General features: G+C 49.2%; 1 protein-coding gene across 1 annotated transcript in view; it reads right to left on the bottom strand.

Moving 5' to 3' along the window:
* LRRC20 (leucine rich repeat containing 20) overlaps positions 1 to 20455 on the bottom strand; it is an 83704-nt gene that overhangs the window by 30828 nt on the left and 32421 nt on the right. Inside the window, exon 3 of the mRNA XM_041749853.1 lies at positions 16018 to 16167. Within this exon, the coding sequence (XP_041605787.1) occupies positions 16018 to 16167 (150 nt within the window). The remainder of the gene's footprint in view (positions 1 to 16017; positions 16168 to 20455) is intronic.

Here is a 20455-nt window from a genome sequence, read left to right as displayed (position 1 = left end):
CTTGACCAGTATATTTCTAGTGAGTGTCCTTGCTCAAATGTCACCCTGTCTAACCTAACACGCAGGCCCGTTTGGAAACCAGCTGTCTCTCCCATGACTGTGGGGGATTCGCTCTGCCATGGAAAGGTGCCCACAGCACGGTACACGCAGAGGATTGATTCAGTATTGGATGAGACTGTGAATAAATAAACGAATGAATCTGAGTATCACCCTCACAGTTTTGCCAAACTTCTGTTCCACATATACACTGTTTTTCCTTAAATTAGGTTGTTCTTTTTTATTACATAAAAATGGAAAAAGTTACTACTTTCCATAAGAATAATATTCAATTTTCACTGGACGCTGTTGCCAGATGAGGAATCTGGGCCCCAGGTGCATTTACACAGCGGATGGAGGTGTAGAGGGCACATTCCAGGCAGGAGGCTCCTCCTGGAGGCTCTCAGAAGCCACTTGCCTAGAATGGACATTTGTTCTCAGATGAAAATTGGCCCAATTTTCCTGGCTGTTCAGTTCCTATTTGGTACATTTCCCTGAGCCCTCGTTTTCTTTCTTTCCTATTTATTTATTTATTTATTTATTGGAGAGAAAGAGAAATTGAGATGGAGTGCACAAGTAGGAGAGGGAAAAGCAGACTCCTTGCTGAGCAGGGAGCCTGACATGGGGCTCAATCACAGGACCCCAAGATCATGACCTGAGCTGAAGGCAGACACTTAACTGACTAGGCCATTCAGGTGCCTCCTCTCATTTTCTAACAATGTGCCTGCTGTGTTCTGTGTGGTCTGGCTGCTGCCACACCCCCAAATCCTCAGTTCACAGGCCATCTGCCAGTGGGGCTTGCAATGGGCCACTTAGGGAGCCAGTCTGGCCTCCACGGGGCAGCTGCTGGTGATTAACAGGGCAGTTCTGAGGGTACAACTCCATCTGCTGAGCTTTGTGGCAGGTGCCAGATGGTGTTATGGACAGGGAGGTAGCCAACATCCTCAACTGTCCTCAGGTTTGTTTTCATTCCCAAAGTCAAGAATGTCAACTCTGGGAAGGCTTCCTCACACTTGGGTGCTGGATCCTCCCCTCCTGAGACCTGCCACATTCCCCCCAGCAGATCTCGCCTGCTGGGTTACACAGATGAGATTGGGGTAACGCCCCACATAGACGGGGAGGCCCCTCAGCAACCCCCCCGCCCCCCACCATGGCTTGGGGTGAGAGACCATTTGGTACGGGTGTGACAAAGCCAGGTTCTGGGGCCTGGTATCTGCAGATTCAGAGTCAGACCTGCCACTTCCTGACTATGTGACCTTGGGCAAATTGTTCATCTTTGCCTCAGTTTCTTCATCTGTTAAGGTGAAGATAGTACTAGACTCTTCTATAGGATGGCTGTGGATTTCAGTGCATTAATACTTGAAAAAGGCTTTGAACAGCACTAGCCACACAGTAAGTACTGTATAAGTACGTGAGGTAGACAGAAGGACAGGCAGACAGATACAGCAAACCAGGTCAGGCACCCGGTAAATGCAGGAATCCAGATAGGAAGGAGTTGGCTGCTAGGTTTGTATTTTTAACCACTTTAACTTGGGCTTAGAAGAAAATGTTCTTTGCCTGAAGCTACAGTGAACACAAGACCGTCCTCTACTGCTTTGGATAGCCTCGCGGAATCCTGAGGCCTTTGCGGAGCAGGTGTTTGCAGCAACGAGCAGTGGAGAGCCGAGAAGCAAGGCCCCAGCATCACAGTGGCATAGCACGTGAGCTTGCTGACCTTGCTGCCACCTGCTGACCCTATCCCCTGACACCCCAGGGCCAGAACCCACAGTGGGGGGGGGGGTGGCGACTGGGGTAACTGGTGCAGGGTGTGGGGAAGAGAATCTCCCCTTCTTGGTTTTGTTATCCTCAATTTTTGACATGTTTTAAATCACTATATATATATAATTTTTTTTAAAGAACCTTTTATGAAACCATTTTAGGCCTGAGTCTAATGACAGTCCCAAAGTGGTTCAGAACTGCAAAAGCATCCAGTGTGACAGACAACTTCTGAGAGCCTCTGAGGAGCTTGCCTCTATGTGCAGCCTGAATAGTCAGGGCCAATGGGATCACGAAAGCTGACAGGAGGGTGCTCCCTGGGAGGCGGGTGTCTCAGAGGCCTGCTCCGAGCATAGGGGGCTCTGAGGGAGCATCCCTGACTAGCAGGAGCCTCACCTGCTTGCCGTTTCTGCTGCTCAGGGCAGGAACAACCTGCCATCAGTCAGCTCAGGGATGGTGGAGTCAGGCCATCTAGTCTGGGAAAGTGAGCTGCAAGAAGGCTTTGCCCAGTGCCCTGAACACAAAACCCGAGGGTCATGGCCAGTCTGGGAAGCCCTCAGCATCATTCCCCCTGCTCAGGGTAGCAGATTAGATGTCATTCCTGAGGCTGGTGTAGGGGCCATGACATCCTTGAACAGAGATACCCAGAATGACCAGAAGGGCCTTCTTTCCTGTACCTCAAATAGGCTTGCCTTGTAGGCTGTTGGCACCTGCTGCTTACATACAGGGTGGGGGTGATCACACTGAGGATGGGGAGTGGGTGCATGTGTGGCCTGGCTCCAAAGTCTCACAGATACAGTCCAGACCAACGGGGCACTGCTTTTATACTGTGGGTAACCAGGTACCACTGGGTCAGAAAGAGAGGGCAGGGGCCAAGGAACAGCAAATGGGGAACCAGGCAGAGCTGGCCATGGAGGCATGAGAACTCCAGGCAGCAGGTGGGCAGCGTTCGGAAGACCCAGTGACAAGGACAGTGATGCTCTGGGGAAGGTCCATGAAACGTGTTAGAACAGGTCCCAGCTGAGCTCCAAGGAAAAAGACTGAAGCCAAGTTACCAAACTAGGACAAGGCCAGACCAGAACCCTTTAGGGTTTGGATCAGTGAGGTTCATCCTTGTATCCCACCCGGGTGCCCAGCACAAGGCCTGACACAGAGAGGGCGCTGGGGAAAGCCTTGACAAATAAGGAACCAGTGGATTGCCATAGGCTAATGTGACCACAAATGCCCCAAATTCTTCCCGCTGCTCCCAGCCTGGCATGGGCTAACCCTGCATTATGCGTGGGGTGCATGAATGTGACCAATTAGTCTCTGATTTGATAGAAATGAGTGTTGCCCTTTCCCAGAATGGGGTCCAACCAAATGGAGTCAAAATGGAAAGTCACGAGGGTTAAAAGAGCTTAGGAAGAAGAGCCTGCTGTTGAGTGGTTCTTGAGCAAACCTTTCTGGAGGCAGGAATGCCCTGCTGGACTTTTACTTTTTAATTAACTATGCTGGGTGACAGAGCAGTCTTGGCCTTCTGATACCTGGGGCCTCGACATGTAGGGACTTGGCATTTTGTAAATCTTGTAAGAGTAAGCTTTTCCCGGGTCTGTCAGGCTTTGAGACTCTCCAATCTCAGAGCAACCACGCTCTGCAATAGATTCTGCTTATGAATCCTTCGCCCACCCTTTTGGAGACAGCCCATGGTGTTTTGGAGCTAGACAGATCCAGTATCAGATTTTAGCTGCCCCACTTTGCTAGCTGTGTTTCGTTGGGCAAATCACTGAACCTGAGTCCTTTCTTTCATCTTGAGAGAGAGAGAGAGAGATGAGGGGCACCTGGGTGGCTCAGTTAAGTGACTGCTTTTGGCTAAGGTCATGATCCCCAGGTCCTGGGATAGATCCCCACATTGGGCTCCCTGCTCAGTGGGGAGTCTGCTTCGGCATCTCCCTCTATCTCTCCCCTCTGCTCATGTGCTTGCTCTCTTACTCTCTCTCAAATAAATAAATAAAGAAAGAAATATCTTTTTAAAAATAATGAATTAAAAAAAGAGCTGATAAAACTCACCTCTGATGTGCTAGGAAAATTGAAGGAGATGATATGTCTACTGTGCCTGGCATATAGTAGGTGTTCAAATATTTAACTCTGTCCTTTCCAAAGGTATAGGAAAGAAAAATGACATAAATCATTTCACAGTCAAGTAAACCTTCATCGTAGAAGCGTGGTAGCCTGTTGCCCTGGGTGACCAGGAACTGGAGAAAGCAGGGGTTGGATTAGGGGCAGGTCTTAGCATTCACTGAGCCATAAGCACTGTTGGGTAGTTCCAGGCTCGGCTCAAGGAACGTGTATTGAGCATTACGAGAAGAGGGGGGCTCCTGTCCTCCTATTCCTCCCCCAGCCCGAAGAGGAGTGGCTGTGATCCTGCAAAAGCCTCTGGATGGTGTTCATTCCAAGAGCATGTGAGGGAAGGAGATATGCAGAGCCCTTGAGTCATAGCTGGAGAAAGACTGAGATATAGAGAAAAGCTACTGAACAGCAGGAAAGGGACCTGGCAGGACACACTGAGCATATATTAAAACAACATCAATCAGATGAAAAGCTTTCCAGCTCCCCAGCTCTGGAGCAGCCCCTGGTTGATCCTGACACGGCTCCCCAGCAGAGTGGTTCACGCTGCTCTTCTGTCCTGAGGATGTGCCAACTGAGCTTCCCACAGAAGTGTCTTCAGCCTTCCTCGGACTCTGCTCCCCCAGTCCTGGCCCCATCTTGGTATCTGGATGTGTCCCCACCCCACCCACCTTCCCTGAGGAAAGGAAAGGTCCCCCTTCCCTTATCTGTGAATCGGAAGGAACGCAGGGAGCATGTGTACATAGACACTGTCTGTGCTACTGTGGAAGCTGTATGCTCAAGACAAGTCATGGTCCAGTCCTTGATCTTCCTGAAGGTGGCAGGTAGCCTAGCATTGGGCAGTGCTGATAACTATCACAAAAACCAAATGTGATCCCAACTGGCTTATCCTGACTGATATGGTTTAACCCCAAATGCATTTTCTGCTTATGAAAGCAGTGCATGCTCATTGTAAAAATATAGACATCCCAAAAATGTGGAACAGAGAAAAATGAAAATCTCATGTACTTCTACCCCTAGACAGCACCAGAGTTGTTTGCTATTCTTCTTCGGTATTTCTCCATGTACATACTCACGGATGGATGGATAGATGGGCAGACAGATGGATAGACAGGTATTGTTCTATTTTTTAAAAAGATTTCATTTATTTATTTGAGAGAGAGAGAGACAGAGAGAGCATGCACAAGCAGAGGGGGAGCAGCAGAGGGAGAGGGAGAAGCAGGCTCTCTGCTGAGCAGGGAGCCTGATGCAAGGCTCAATTCCAGGACCCCAGGATCATGATCTAAATAGATGGCAGACGCTTGACCAACTGAGCCAGCCGGTGCCCCACAGGTATTGTTTTAAAAAAACAAAAATGCAGGGGTACCTGGGACTCTTGGTTTTGACTCCGGTCATGATCTCCCAGGAGATGGAGCCCCATGAGAGCAGGAAGTCTGCTTCCCATCTCCCTCTGCCCTCCCCGGTCCCACCCCTGCCTCTGAAATCAATCAATCTTAAAAACAAAAAACAAAAAACAAATGCAACTACAGATTATAGACTCTTTTGAGACCTGCCTTTTTCACTCCACAGGGCTGAGGCAGTTTTCAAGTTATTGCTTGGTGCCTCCTCTGGAGATCACTGCTCTAAAGATTAAGAAACTTGTAAATACGAAATCACCCCTGGCCCCAGCTTCCTGTGCCCCGGGGAAGGCTGCTCTCTGAAGTCTGGCCTTCTTTTAGCGAGGCAGGCTCTGAGGGAAGGCTCAGCTACTAGGAGGAGGGGATGGATCTGCCTGGAAAGTGGCCTCTCCCACAGCTCCCAAAGCTTCTTCAGAAGCTTTTCTGAAAAGCAAAAGGTGCTGAGGGAGTAGTGGCTGGGCTGGCTGGGCTTGCTGGGCTTGCTGGGCTTGCTCCCTCAGCGGTCCAGTCCTTCACTGCATTAGGGTCATCACAGGGGCTGCATGGAGGCTGGATAGAAGGGGAGGCTTTCCACCACTGAGCTTCAACGGGGTTCACTGGCAAGGCAGTGTCCGCCCACTCGGGTGACTCAGGCTCCACTATGTCGGCTAAGTGTGGAGGTGCTAGACTTGAGTTGGGGAGGATTCCAGGAAAGGGCTCTTCTGCTGGACACGGGGTCTGGGGCTGGTTAACAAAAAAGCAGTAAGACCAGCCAGCAGCTCTTGGGCATTGCTAGGCTCCAGGTGCTTGTTCTTGGGGTGCGCCTGCAGTTAGCATTTTAATTTTCTCCTAACCCATTAGCCCCAGTTTGCAGAAACATAAAGTAACTCATCCCAGGTCACATTTCAACCTCTCCTCCAGATATTTGACTTTCCTCCCCAACTCCCAAACCTGGGTTTGAACCCCAGCCAGATTCCCCGAGAGAAGTGGGCCACTCGGGGTACCCAGCTTTCTCCAGTGTGGCTTCCCTAACCCTGAAGTACCTATTCTCAGAGTAGATACTCAGCAAATCCCTGCTTCTGACCTGCTTCTGGTCCATCTCCTCTTGTGTCGTGGGCCCCCCACCCTGTGATCGGCCCCCTGAGGAGGTAGGTCTTCCCTGCCTAAGTACAGCAGGGCTGTGAGGATGCCCTGACAGAGTGCTGTGATTGGCAGACGTGCTGCATGATGAAGATCATTTCTCAAGCACCCCCTGGATGCTCAGCCCTCCACTTGGACATGAAAAGGATACTCTCTGAAAAGTAAAAGCACTCAATCGATGGAATTCTTTCTGTTAGGGAGGTACAAGAGCCATGAGACTTAATTCTTGGATTCTGGAGGCTTTTCTGGAAACAAAACTGAAAGCTAACATTACAGAGGAATTGAAAGGGAAAATAAGAGAAGGTGAATGTAGCCTGGACACATGACTTACGGCAAAGTCACTGAGACACAGTGACTCGAGAACAGCTTGCACTCCCTCGCTCAACCCACGCTCACTGGGCGCCTGCCATGGGGCAACTGCTGTGTGACTTCGGGGAATACTAGTGCCTCCCCCTAACAAGCTTACACATGAGAGCGGGGGTGGAGGGAGAGAGACAAATAAATAAGTGAGATTATTTCAGATTGCTAGGAAGGCACTTAAGATTAGAGCAAAGGATGAGAAGCTATCAGGAAATCATGAGTACAAGGCCCAGTAGTAGGAAAGATGTAACACATCCAAGGAACACGGAAGGGTCAATGTGCCAGGACAGGGGAGTGAAAGAAGAACATTAGTAGAGGTGAGGCCGGAACCAGGTTAGGCAGGGCCTCAGAGACCTCTGGAAGAGAGTGGATTTACTCTACGTGAAAGAGGAAGCCAGGGGCAGCATTTCGAGAATGAGTGTGCATGTTTTGTTGATTTTGCATCCCTGGGAACTTGCTGAACTCGATGGGTTCTAGGAGGGTTTGGTTTTTGTTTTTTTTTATAGATTCCTTGGAGTCTTCTATGCAGACAATCATTTCGTGTGCAAGGAGGGGCAGTTAAAAAAAAAGATTTTATTTATTTATTTGAGAGAGAGAGAGAGAAAGAGAGCGCGAGCAGGGGGAGGGGCAGAGGAAGAGGGAGAAGCAGACTCCCCGCTGAGTAGGGAGCCTCACCTGGGACTTGATTCTAGGACCCTGAGACCATGACCCGAGCTGAAGGCAGATGCTTAACTGACTAAGCCACCCAGATGCCCCAAATAGGGGCAGTTTTATTTTTCTTCATTTCCAATCTATATGCCTTCCTTTCTTTTTCTTGTCCTTCTGCAATAGTTAAGACTTTCAGGATGAGGGCAGATATCATGACCTTGTTCTCAACTTTACAGGGAAAAGATTTCATCATTAAGTGTGATGTTAGCTATAGGAATTTTTTTTTAAGATTTTTAATTTATTTATTCATGAGAGAGAGAAAGAGAGAGAGAGAGAGAGGCAGAGACAGGCAGAGGAAGAAGCAGGCTCCATGCAGGAAGCCCCATGTCAGACTTGATCCCAGGATTCCAGGATCACACTGGGCTGAAGGTGGTGCTAAACCGCTGAGCCACCAGGGCTGCCCAGCTATACGATTTTTATAGATATTCTTTACCAATTAACAGCACTTCTCTTGTATTCCTAGTCAACAGATAGGATCGTATGATTCTTCTTCTTTAACCTTTGATATGATAGAAAACATCGATTTTTCAAGCGCTTTGCAAATGTTGAGCCAAACTTGCACATCTGGAAAAATTAGTAAATCCCACTTGGTCATGGCGTAGAATTCTTTTTATCCTTTGCTGTATTTGATCACTGACAATTTTTGTCTTACTTAGTTTATGAGAGACATTGGCCTATAGTTTTCTTCTCCTATCATCTTTATCTAAATTTGAAATCAAAGCACTACTGGCTGTATATCACAGGTTGGAAAGCAAGCTCTTCACTTTTTTGGAAAAATCTATATAAAATAGATGCTAATTTTTGTTTAAATGTTTGATAGAATTCTCCAGTGAAATCATCTGGGCCTAGAGAATTTATGTGAAGTTAATGAGTGCAACTTGTTTACAATAGACTTGGTAAGTTTTGAGTGGGAACCAAACCACGGAACAGCAGCCTTCAGGCCCCCCTCATGAGGGGAGGGCAAAGAGCACAGGTTTCTTGGGATCAAATCCACCATACCTGTCCAAGTCCTAGTCCCGTCTAGCTCCAACACTTTCTGTGGCCCCACCCTGGGTGCCTGAGCTTATCTCTGTTGTCTCCACTTCAGAGGAAGAACAGAAGTATGGCAAGAGCCAAGCCACCTGATGGGCTGGTGTGCTAAGCTTCCAAAAACCCACAGCAGCAGCCACGGCTAGCCCTACTTCTCACCCCTGGGGCCACGGCACACTCTTATACATGTGGTGTCACAACAATGCCCAGGCCTCCCCAGCCTCTCTCTTGGGACACAGAGGGCTGTGGTCTTCTGGTGCCAGGGGGCTGCGTCAGTGGGGGCTGGCCCCATGTGTTTCTTTCTGCTCTCTTATGCCACAGTTCAGTTGAACAACCTAGGCTCCCAGGATGGACAGGGGCTCTGGGAGGAGACCTTGTTCCATCCGGCTCCCACGGTTGTCCACAGCCTGAGAACAGCCCATCATGACATTCCCTTATTTATTAACCCTACTGAAGTGTGGTTTCCGGTGTCTGTTTAATGGACCTCTCCTTCCCCAAGTTCTTCTTATTATTTCCGCATCAACCTCATCTTGGGCAACTGCCAGGTCTGACTCAGAGGCCTTGGCTTGACCTCAGCGGACAGAGGAAGCCTGCTGATTCCATGAAAGCACAGATGAGGCCGGTCTGCAGTAATTATGTAGCCAGACAGCGAGGGAATGTGCCAGCTCCAAAAATACCTGCCCGCTGAGGATCCACCAGCATCTCAGCCGTGACCCTGCGTCAATGAGCAATCAATCATGTTGCTGCCTGCAAGGGGCCCCCACACAGGGCAGCCAGTCATTGGGGTGAGGCAAATAGGTGTCCTTCCCTTGGCCCATGCTGAGCACAAAGACGGCTGCCGTCCACAGCAGACAGAGGGGCGAAGAGACAAGAGTGAAGTTTCCAAAAGCCATATCTACATGGACACAAGGAAAGGTCGAGAAAACTCTAACTGGGTCTAGAAGTAATTAAAGCAAACCGCTAACCGTCTGCCTCATGAAAAGAACAAGGTGACTCTCATTGTACCAACATGTGCCACTTGCTAAAATATATTGCTCAGTGGGAGAGACAAGTTACAGAGCAGGGCACACACTCTACAAAGGGGCCTGGCTGTGGACCTGCTGTCCTGACCCCTTCTTTCTCGCTGTGGGGCCCTGGGAAAGTTCCAGATCCCCTCTCTGCCTCAGGTTCCTCATCTGAAACGTGACGAGAACACTACTGACCTCGCAGGGTTGCACAGATTTAAATGATTTTATACTGGCAAGGTGCTCTATCAGCGCTGGCCCATTGTAATATACTGTGACCAACATTAGGTACATTTAGGTTCACATTGGCATGGATTACCTCTAGGACTGGGAAGTAGCTGCCTCTGGGTGGAAGAAATGGCTATCTGGGGACAGGGATCAGAGGGAGACTTATTTTTTCCTATGTCCCTCTCTGACCCTTGGAATATTGTACTGTGTGCATCCATTGCCCACTCAAAACATATAACGGGAACCTCGAATGAAGCCTTAGAGTCTTGTAACGACTAGAGGAATGTATGGGAAGAGGGTAAGAAGGGCAGAGTGGGGACGGACACTTCTAAATCTCAGAGCCAGGCTGTACAGGGATGAACTCAGTCAATCTTCCAAGGAGCTCTAGGAGGTAGAGCCTTCACCCTTATTACCTCACAACACCAAGGGGGAAACTGAGGCACAGAGCAGCTCAACAACCTGCCCATTCCTACAGAGCTAACAAGTGGCAAAGAGCGGTCAGGGTGCCAACCAGAAACAGATGGCACACTCAAATTAGGATAACCATGGAGGGTTTATTTGCAATGAGCTGTTTACAAAGGTATAGGGAGCTGTGGGGGTACCTCAAGAGATCATGTAGGAGCCCTAGGTTCAGAGCAGGGAGCTGTCACCACCCACAGGAACCCTGGGATGAGAGAGTCGTGTGGAGGCTGCCTAGAGGGAGGTGACCTCGGGACGAGGGGCACAGCCCTCGAGGTGGACCTCATAGGGAGGTGGCCAAGGAGGTATATTCACTGCGTCTCTTCTCTCTCTTCTCTAATCCCCATTGGCCACATCCAGCCACAGCCAGAGGGCTAGAGTAGGATCAAGGGAAACACAAGGCAGCACGCCTCAGAACTGGTGTCTGTACCTTGCACAACAAACAGCCCAGCCTCCCATCTTGCAGGTCCTGGTACAGCCTGACAACAAGGCGGGCTGCTCCTCACCGTGCTGGGTCCCAGGCTCAGGGTGACGTCAGGGCTTGACGACCTCCTAGGAGAGACCAACAGCCTTAAAATGCTGGCCTTGGTGCTTCTACTTCTGCAATTCCATCCTAAGGATGCTAAAACCCATAACACTTCGGATTCCTTTAATTCTCTGCTAGGGAGGGCTGACCTACTGCCCTTAAGCGTGCACACAGAGGTCACTAAGAGCTTGGCATTTGGCTCACTGAGCTCGGCTCCCTAGAGGACAGGCATACTTGAAGACCAATGGCAAAAACTGATGCAAAAGGCCACAATCTGATCACTAACACGGTATCAGGTAGGAGCTCTTGATCGTCAGCAGCTGTGAATGACTCAGGAGAGACAGACCCTCCTGGCCCCCACTGTTCCAGGGGTGGGCTGTGCAGAGGGAGCAGAGGATGTGCACCCAACAGAGTAGACATGCCTGATCCTAGACTAAAACCAAGACGCTAGCACGCAATTGACCACTGCAAGGCTTCAGTTCTGCCCTGCTTTCCCAGCACACCTTCAGATGCCCTTTTCTCTCTCTCTTCATCTATCAGCTAAAGTGCCATCAGCTAAAAAAAAAAAAAGGTAAGCCAGTGGGTCCGGGGCAAAGCAGGAAGCAGAAGGAGACACACCCACCTCCGCCTTGTCTACTGCTGCTTTTGGGTCACTTGCCCGGGCTCCCTCCTGGCGGACTCTCTGAGGACCGCTCACTCGCTCGGGCCAGTCGCTGACGTCACACCATATCCCCCTGCTTTCTAACAGTCTTGTAATGTTTTTATTTTTGTCTATTTCCCAAGCACACTTCCCATCTTCCTGAAAGATGCCATGGCAGTTCCCCCTTTCTGACCCTTCTAGGCCGTTTTCCCTGGAGGTTCCTGACTCCCCAGTATTTTGGGCTGCATGATGTCCAATGCCCCAAATTCTTATATTGAAGCCCTAGCCCCCAGAACCTCACAGGGGTGGCTGTGTTTGGAGGTGAGGTCTTTAAAGAGGTGCTCAAGTTCAAGTGAGGCTGTCAGGGTGGCCCTAATCCAATCTGACCAGGGTCCTCCCAAGAACATGAAGTGAAGACTTACAGAGACTGTGGGAACACACGTGCATGGGATGGCCACACGAGGACACTGTGAGAAAGTGGCCACCCCCAAGCTGGAGAGAGAGGCCAGAGGAGAAACCAAGCCTGCCTCCACCCTGATGTCTGACGTACACGCACCCACCCAGGGGCAGACTCAACTTCCACATGTCCACCAGACTTTGAGCAAACAACTGCTGTGTCGCCCCTCCCGTGCGTTAAGGTGGGTGTCTGCTTGGACACCTGCCTCCCCTGAGAGACTGGAGACTCCTCAGGGACTGTGTCTAGGTCCTTGTTGTTCTACCTACCCTAAAGAGCCAGGACTAGGAGGGTTAACAGAGATGACACATGTCAGGCCCTCTGAGTGAAGCTTTGAGGGCTAAGTGCCCCACAAATTCGGACCCTCAGGTTATTACTCATCTGTCCGTGCCCACAGCAGGGCCACAACAGGTGCTCCTGCGGAGCTGCTGAATTGAGTTGAAAGGCAGGCTGTGAGTGACTGGATAGACATGCAGACAATGGCCAGGCCAAATATAAAAACAGAACTCCGGCCCACAACCTGCAGCACCTTGCCCGGGGAACCAACCCATCAGCGGTGGGGACCGGCCAGGAAGCCAGTCTGCTCTAGGCCACGCTTGCAGGGACTCAGATGGCCAGCCATCTCCACTGACAGTCCAGGAAGCCAAATGATGCTCCCGTAACAATCAGCCCCAGGTAGCCTGGCCTTGATTGTCAACTGACAGTTTCTCTAATTTTTCTTCCAACTTCCAACTGTGGGTCACCTGGAAAAAGCCAAAATGCACCCTAACCAATCCCATAGGATACCTGCTGGGAGCTGGCCCGCATCAAGCTCCCCCTCCACCAAAGGCCTCCGATCTGGGGCACAGGCTTCCCTTTTATCCCCCACCTCTGCCTGCCTTGAGTCTCTGCCAAATGCCTGTGACAGATGCTGGCTCCTCCGCTAGAGCCAGTTCTGAATAAACAGCCTCTGCTTCTCATCTGCGTGGTCTTTGTTGACTTCCACAGGTGTGTCTCACACACCTGGGGCCTGGTAGGCCCAAGATACAATCAATAAAAAGGGTTCAATGACTGGTATCAGGAGGAAGTGTGGAGATAGGGACATAGGAGAAGAGAGGACAGGAGAGCTAGAGTCAGACAATGAAATCCACACTACGGGACACACCTGCCCTATGGACAGATCCCATTTGTGCCACAGGCTTTCTCAGGTTTTGTTTTTTTGTCTATAAAATAGGTGAAGGGTATAAGGGGATGGAATAATTTTAAGATGACCCAACTCTGCAGGGGCCATAAACCCAGTAGAAGATAGTCCCCAGGGCACCCACAGGACACAATGAGGCATGTGGGAAGTAGGCAGATGGCTTTCTCCCCAGCATCAAGGCAGTCCACCTCCTCGGCAAGAAGCAAGAAGAGGAAGCTGGCAAGCCAGCAAAGCCTATTTAAGCTTCTCCTTCGCACATAAAAGGAGAGAGTTTTTCTATTTGAAAGAGAAACCATAAATAAAGGCTGGGGCCCAGAGCCATCTCTTTGGGAGCCAGGTGCAGCTCTCAGCACTAGCGCCTCCCCGCCCCTAGTCACCAGCTCTTGGATCTGCTGCCGCCATCACCACATCTGCAAAGTCCAATTACCACGCACAGCACAGCTTTCCTTTTGTAATCCAGGCCGGTGCGGGGGAGTCAGGAGATGCCAGCTGCACGGAGGGAGTTCAAACTGCATCCTTCAATGGACTTCTGACCGGAAGGGTATTATGATAAAGACATTTCCATAGCTAAGGCACACAGGCCTGGGGGCTCTGGGCACATTTCTCTAGCATGTGTCACTGTGTCCCTTGGAGGAGGCCTCTTTATTCATCCCCCAAGGCACTGCCAAATGTCAAGTCCTTTGAAAGTCTTTGCTTCCGTGCCCACCCGCTGCCCAGGCCACTCGCAGGGAGCATGAAGCTTTCTTCCCAGCGGTCTCAGCATGTTGTCCACACCGGCATCAGGGGACTTGGGGTTGTTAACAATTCTGTTCTGCAACCCTGGGCTCCTTTAGGGAGAGACCTGGTCTACTGGTCTCTGTTCCCCAGCCTCTAAACACGGGTCTGGATTACAGCAGGTCCTCAAGGGAAAGCTAAATGAAGGGAACACAAATGAACGCTCTGCTTACCCAAAGGCAGCTCATTACCTGACTGCCCTTCCTAGGGGTCTGAGCTACCCCCCCCCCCCCCCACTATCCATTTTCCATCTTTCTGCCCTTCTCTGGGAAGCAAATATTTCTAGAGGGCCCTTGAGCTGATGTGAGTGGACTGGAAAGGCAGCTCTGGCCTGCACAGTGGATGATGTGGGCGTGCTGCTCTGAGATGCCTGACGAGCCTTCTCTCCCCAACATTCCTTGTCCATCCATGAAAGGACATGACAGAGACAGCTCTAATATATTATGGGAGATTGATGGCCCATGGGCTAAATCTACTGTGCAAGTGTGTTTTATTAGGTTCCATGTTATATAAAAATTGGTAAGATCCACATAACCCCCACCCCCCCTCTAGTTTCTATCGAATAAAGCAGAACACTCTCAGGGCTCCTCTGGCAGAAGCTGAGCCTGGCACGTTCTAGTTTGCCACAGTCCCCACCACTCTCATGCCCAGACGCTCATCACTGACATGCTAATCTCTTAGGTATTTGCATGTATAACCCCTGGGCCATGGCCTCGACCTCCACACTTCAGGATGAATAGAACAGGCTTTCCAAGACATGCGCAAGGCCCAGGCCCATACTTAGACATTCTGACTCAACGGTCGTGGGGTAGAGCCAAGGTAACTATGTTTGTAGAAAAGTTCCTCACATGATTCTAATTTCTGCCAGGGCTGAGAGCTGTGGTCCACAGGGCCTGCTGGCCATGAGGCCCCACCTCATCTGTGCAGAGCAGCAGCCACCAGAAAAGGAAGAATGGGTAAAGTTAACCCGGTCAAAAGTGCCCACGGGGCTTCCAGGAGCCAAGTGTTGCCCAGGATCCTCCACCTCCCAGAGGTTTAGGCACAGACGGAGTGAGTCCTGAGCGCATCTCAGAAACAACTACACAGATCAATCCGTCCTCTTTGGCCCCTGTGCTTGCAGCTAGTCGGTGGCCTTTGCAGGCCCTGCCTGTAGCTTGCGCCTGAGCACTATACAAGCTGTTTCTTGTCCCTGGGCTGCGTTTGTCAATTCATGCCTCCCGCGCCCCTCTGGGCTCTGCCTGAGGCCCTTGCCTCCTCTAGGAGGCCTCAGATCGGCTGAGTGAGGTCTGCTGGCTCATGTCTCTCCTGCTCCATCAGCATTTCATTTACTGGTTTCTCCAAGCAGGCCCGGAGACCCGTTCCATGCCTCTACCAAAGAGAATTCCAGAAGACAGGAATCACCTCCCCCAAGCCCCCTGTGCCCTCCCCAATTCTCCCACCCTATGGCTCACTGAGCGGCAGTGGATTCTCGTGGAAGGATAGAGGGGCTGCTCTATGGAGCCGGGAGTGGGCACCGCAGCAGCCACCGCGTCCTGCTTGCCCATCTGGAGGGGCCGTTTCAAGAGAATCCACAATGCCCACCTTCCGGCCTCCTGCCCATCTCCCTGCCAAGCACCCTTGTCCACTTGCTGTGTGTGTGCCCGGTATAGGATACACCAACATCCATCACTCCTGAACCAAGCCTGCAGCACAGGAAACCAGTGTTAGGGTGGCAGGGTAGGAAAGGGGCTTGCTCACGTCTACTGAGCAGTAACTATTTGGGATGCCTGGGTGGCTCAGCGGTTGAGTGTCTGCCTTCGGTTCAGGGCATGATCCCGGGACCCTGGGATCCAGTTCCACATCAGGCTCCCTACAGGGAGTCTGCTTCTCCCTCTGCCTGTGTCTCTGCCTCTCTCTCTGTCTGTCATGAACAAATAAATAAAATCTTTTTTTAAAAAAAGGTAACTACTTGTGGGGCTCAGGACCCCACACGATTTGCTGCTCTCTTCTAAACAAGACAATCACTCCTGGACCCACACCCTTGCCACGATGGATCTAATTCATAGCCAGCTAGAGGTAGGAGCGTCACTTAGAGACTTCCCGGCTGTAGGGAGCACACAGGTCCAGCCGTGAAGTCTCCCTCAGGAATGATTTCCTGAGTGTCGCCAACCAGACGCTGGCCCCAGCGGACACTGTGTGGACTGGGCTGGGGCCTGAAGGACCAGGACTGGCCATGCCCTCCCGGCCCGCGCTGGTCGGGGCCTACCTCGGAGCTGACAAAATGTGGTCATAAACTTGCTGGTGAGGGACTTGAGCTCGTTGTTAGCCAGCGTGATGAGGTGGATCTGGTCGGTGACGTTCCGCAAGACCTTGTAGATGCCAATGGGGAAGGAAACCAGCTTGCACTCGGCCAGGTCTGCAACCAAAGAACAGAGAGCAGAGTTAGCCACAGTCACTTAGGGACTTACCCCAAACCACACAGCCCCCGACCCAGCTCTCCTCTCCATCCCTTTCTCTCTCACCCGTCTCCCCTGTGCCAGGCTCGAAACCCTGCCCTCCCTCTCCCGAGAGCCGTCATCACCATGGGTCACACTTGCCACTCTCTCGCGCCCTGAACCTTTGGGTTTAGTGCAGCACCTCACTAGTAGCACGGCCTGTGAGCTGACGTGCAGAGGGAGCTGCTCTGCAGGCACAGGACTGACCGGCACTCACGGCAGCGTCCTGGGGCTCCTGCAGTAATCGCCCTCTGCAACAGCCAAAGGCTCAACGGTGAAGCCGTCTTAACACTGCTTTTTAAAATTTATTTATTTATTTATTTTATTTTTTTTAACACTGCTTTTTAACAGTTGACTTTGAAAACAGGCGATTCACAGACTTTGTGGTCTGACCTCCTTCCCAGCCCTGTCACTTGAAGGCAAGCCTGTGCAAGAGACAGCTGGGAGGCCGCCGCGGAGCACAGTCTGGCAGTTTCCCAAATGGTTAAGCCTGTTGTTACCACATGACCCAGCAATTTCACCCCTAGGTATACACCAGAGAAAACTGTCAACACGTGTCCACGCAGAAACACATCACACAGGACAATAGCTCCAAAGTACAAACGACCCAGATGTCTATCCACAGACTGAGTGGAGAAGCAAAATGTGGTATCACTCATAAAAAAGAATGTTATTTGGCCATAAAAAGAATCTAAGTACCAATACATGCTACAATGTGGATAAACCTTGAAAACAAGATGCTCAGTGATGGAAGTGACCCACAAACGACCACATATTTTATGAGATCATTTATATGAAATGTCCAGGCAAATGTATAGACACAGAAAGTAGAGTAGTGGTTGCCTAGAGCCAGGGGGGCTGGGGGTTGGCAACTAACAGGTGGGGCTCTAAAACCTGATTGTGATGATAGCTGCACAACTCTGGGAATCTACAAAAACCACTGAATTGTACACTTCGAGTGAACTGTATGATATGTGAATTCTATTTCTTTTTTATTTTATTTATTTTTATTTTGTAAAGGTTTTATTTATTTATTCATGATAGAGAGACAGAGAGACAGAGACACAGGCAGAGGACGAAGCAGGCTCCCCATGGGGAGCCTGATGTGGGACTCGGTCCCAGGACCCTGGGATCACGACCTGAGCCAAAGGCAGATGCTCAACCACTGAACCACCTGGGTGCTTGTTAATTATATTCCAATAAAGCAATTTTTTTTCTGTACATATGGTAGCAGGGAGGCACTGAAAGCCTGGAAGCTCAGAAATTAGGCTCTCCAGCTGCTCTAAGACATTTAAATTCACTGAGCCTCAGTTTCCTTATCTGCAAAACAGGGGTATTATTATCTACCTGAGCAGAACTGTCATGGAAATTAAATATGAAAAGTACTAAATGTGCTAACAAAGTGTCTGGCAGGTGCACAGGGGGGATGTTGTTTCTCTCTGTCTACTCCACTTTACCCTTCCCTTCCCACTCTACCCAAATTCTCTCTATGCCTCAAAGCAGCTCCCATTCCACCTTGTTGGAAATCTGCCTGGATCATCCCCGTTATTGGTGGTCACCCTCCAATCCCTGAACCCCAGGAGCACTAACCAATCAAACAACAGTATCTCATTTCTCTACAAACTCTTCTTTTCCCCAAAGAGGCCAGACTCCCCTAAGTCCCTAAGCCTTTAAAGATTGCTCCAAAATAACTATGTAAAATTCAATTAATATTCCTACATGCCAGTAATAATAAATCATTTTTAAAGATCCAATTCTGAAAAGCAACAATAATGCAAAGTCCATCAAAATAATCATAATTGAAGCCCTTCTTCATCTGCCTCATAGAATTCCTACTCTTGCTCTAAGACCAGCTCAAATGTCACCTCCTCTAAAAGCCTCCTCTGACTGCTCTAAGTAGTTAGTCGCTCTGATTTCTGAGTCTCATACAGTACGAATGAGACTTCATCCAGCACTGTGTTAACCTCTTTTTGTGTCTGCTTTCCCACTGGACTGGGAACACCTCCAGAGCACAGGGTCAGCAGAGCTCCAGCAGGCTCAGAGGGCAAGGCAGGGGTATGGTAACCTCACAGAGCAGGTCTGAGAAAAGAAAGGGGACAGGTGGGGCTAGTACAGATGACTGAGGATCCACAGGTCTTGTGCAGGGCAACCTGTTAAGAAGTGTCTTGGGGTGCCTGGGTGGCTCTGTCCATTAAGCATCTGGCTCTTGATTTCAGCTTGGATCATGGTCTCGGGGTTGTGGGGCTGGGCTCTACATCAGGCTGTGTGCTCAGTGGGGAGTCCACTTGAGATTCTGAGATTCTCTCCCTCCCTCTCCCCACTCACGCATATTCTCTCTCCCTCCCACCCTTCTCATATAAGTAAATACATCTTAAGAAAAAAAAAGTATCTTTACTGCTTCCCCTGGTCCAGGGCTGTGCTAGGTGACTCTAGCCCTGCCACTGTCCCATGTCAGGCACTGGTTCTGTCAGCCAGTAGGGCTAGCAGAAGATAGCACGAGGTCATGCCACGGAGGAATGACTCCAGAAGTCAGTCTTTTAGTAAAGGGAGATCAAGGATCTGGAAATGGACTAGCTAGCCCTGTAGGCTCAAAGTTTGGGGCAGGCTGGGGATTCTAGAAAAACAAACATGGGGTGCTGGGTGGCTCAGTTGGTTAAGCATCTGCCTTCGGCTAGGTCATGATCCTGGAGTCCTGGGATGGAGGCCCACATCGGGCTCCCTGCTCAGCAAGGAGCCTGCTTTCCCTCTCTCTCTGCTGTTTCCCCTGCTTGTGCTCCCTTGCTCTGTCAAATAAATAAATAAATAAATAAATAAATAAATAAATAAATAAATAAAAAAGAAAGAAAGAAAGAAAGAAAGAAGAAAGAAAAGAAAAGAAAAGAAAAGAAAAGAAAGAAAAGAAAAGAAAAGAAAAGAAAAGAAAAGAAAAGAAAAGAAAAGAAAAGAGCAAATGCTTCCAATTAGTCTCCTAGTGCTTTGTGCCAGATGGGCTAGGGCTAGAAAGGAATCTTTGTTGTGGTTGTAAATCATAATGGTCCCTTTGGGTAAAATTGGCAGATCTCATTCAAGGTAGAAGCAACATCAAGGAAAACATCAGAAGCTTTCCCTTTAAAGCAAAGAGCAAAATAAGGGTGCCTTCCATCACCAGTACCCCTGAATATGGTCTGGGAGGTTCTGGCCAAAGAAACAGAAAACGTAAACACTAGAAACAGAATGATGATTAAGTGCACATGAAATGCCTGCATAACCTTGAAAAACCAAAGTAGTCATCTGACAAACTATGCAAATCAAAAAGGTCTCAGCAATGTGGCTAATCAAAATGCATACACAAAATTCAGTAATATTCCCAAATGTCAGCAATAATATATAATTTTTAAAGATCCTATTTCAAACAGCAACAATAATATAAAACATAATCAGAATGGAAATTGTGTCTGACCAATATTAAGTAGAAAAGTTCACAAAGCTGTCTTTGGAAGTACAGAGTATTATGCTAAGCGACATAAGTCAGAGAAAGACAAATATACGATTTCACTCATGTGTGGAATTTAAGAAGCAAGACAGAGGAGCATAGGGGAAGGAAGGGAAAAATAAAAAAAGACAAAATCAGAGAGAGGGACAAACCTTATGAGATTCTTAATCATAGGAAACAAATTGAGAGTCACTGGAGGTGTGGAGGTGGGGGGACGGGGTAACTAGGTGATGTAATGAGCACTGGGTGTTATATGCAACTGGAGAATCACTAGACTCTACCCCTGAAACTAATAATACACTATATGTTAACTAAATTAAATTTCAAAAATATTTTTAGAATTAAGGAATACAAAAAAAAAAATAGATTTGTAAGTGAAGATATAGAACCTGCTCATTCATGATAAGTCAAAAGACTAAAATGATAGTGATTTTTTTCAGAAATTGGTTTATAGATTGTTTAATGTAATTCCTTACTTTCATTCAGAAAGTTCTTTTTAACTTTAAAATCCAAAACTGGGCAGCCCCGGTGGTGCAGCGGTTTAGTGCCGCCTGCAGCCCAGTGCGTGATCCTGGGGACCCTGGATCAAGTCCCACATCAGGCTCTCTGTATGATGCCTGCTTTTCCCTCTGCCTGTGTCTCTGCTTCTCTCTCTATGAATAAATAAATAAAATCTCTATGAATAAATAAATAAAATCTTTAAAAAAAATCCAAAACTATTTTTGAAATGGTTTTAA

The sequence above is a fragment of the Vulpes lagopus genome, chromosome 3 (assembly GCF_018345385.1).
Source record: "Vulpes lagopus strain Blue_001 chromosome 3, ASM1834538v1, whole genome shotgun sequence".
NCBI lineage: Eukaryota > Metazoa > Chordata > Mammalia > Carnivora > Canidae > Vulpes > Vulpes lagopus.
The sequence above is the reverse complement of the archived record's forward strand: the minus strand, read 5'-3'. Positions and strand labels throughout refer to the sequence as shown.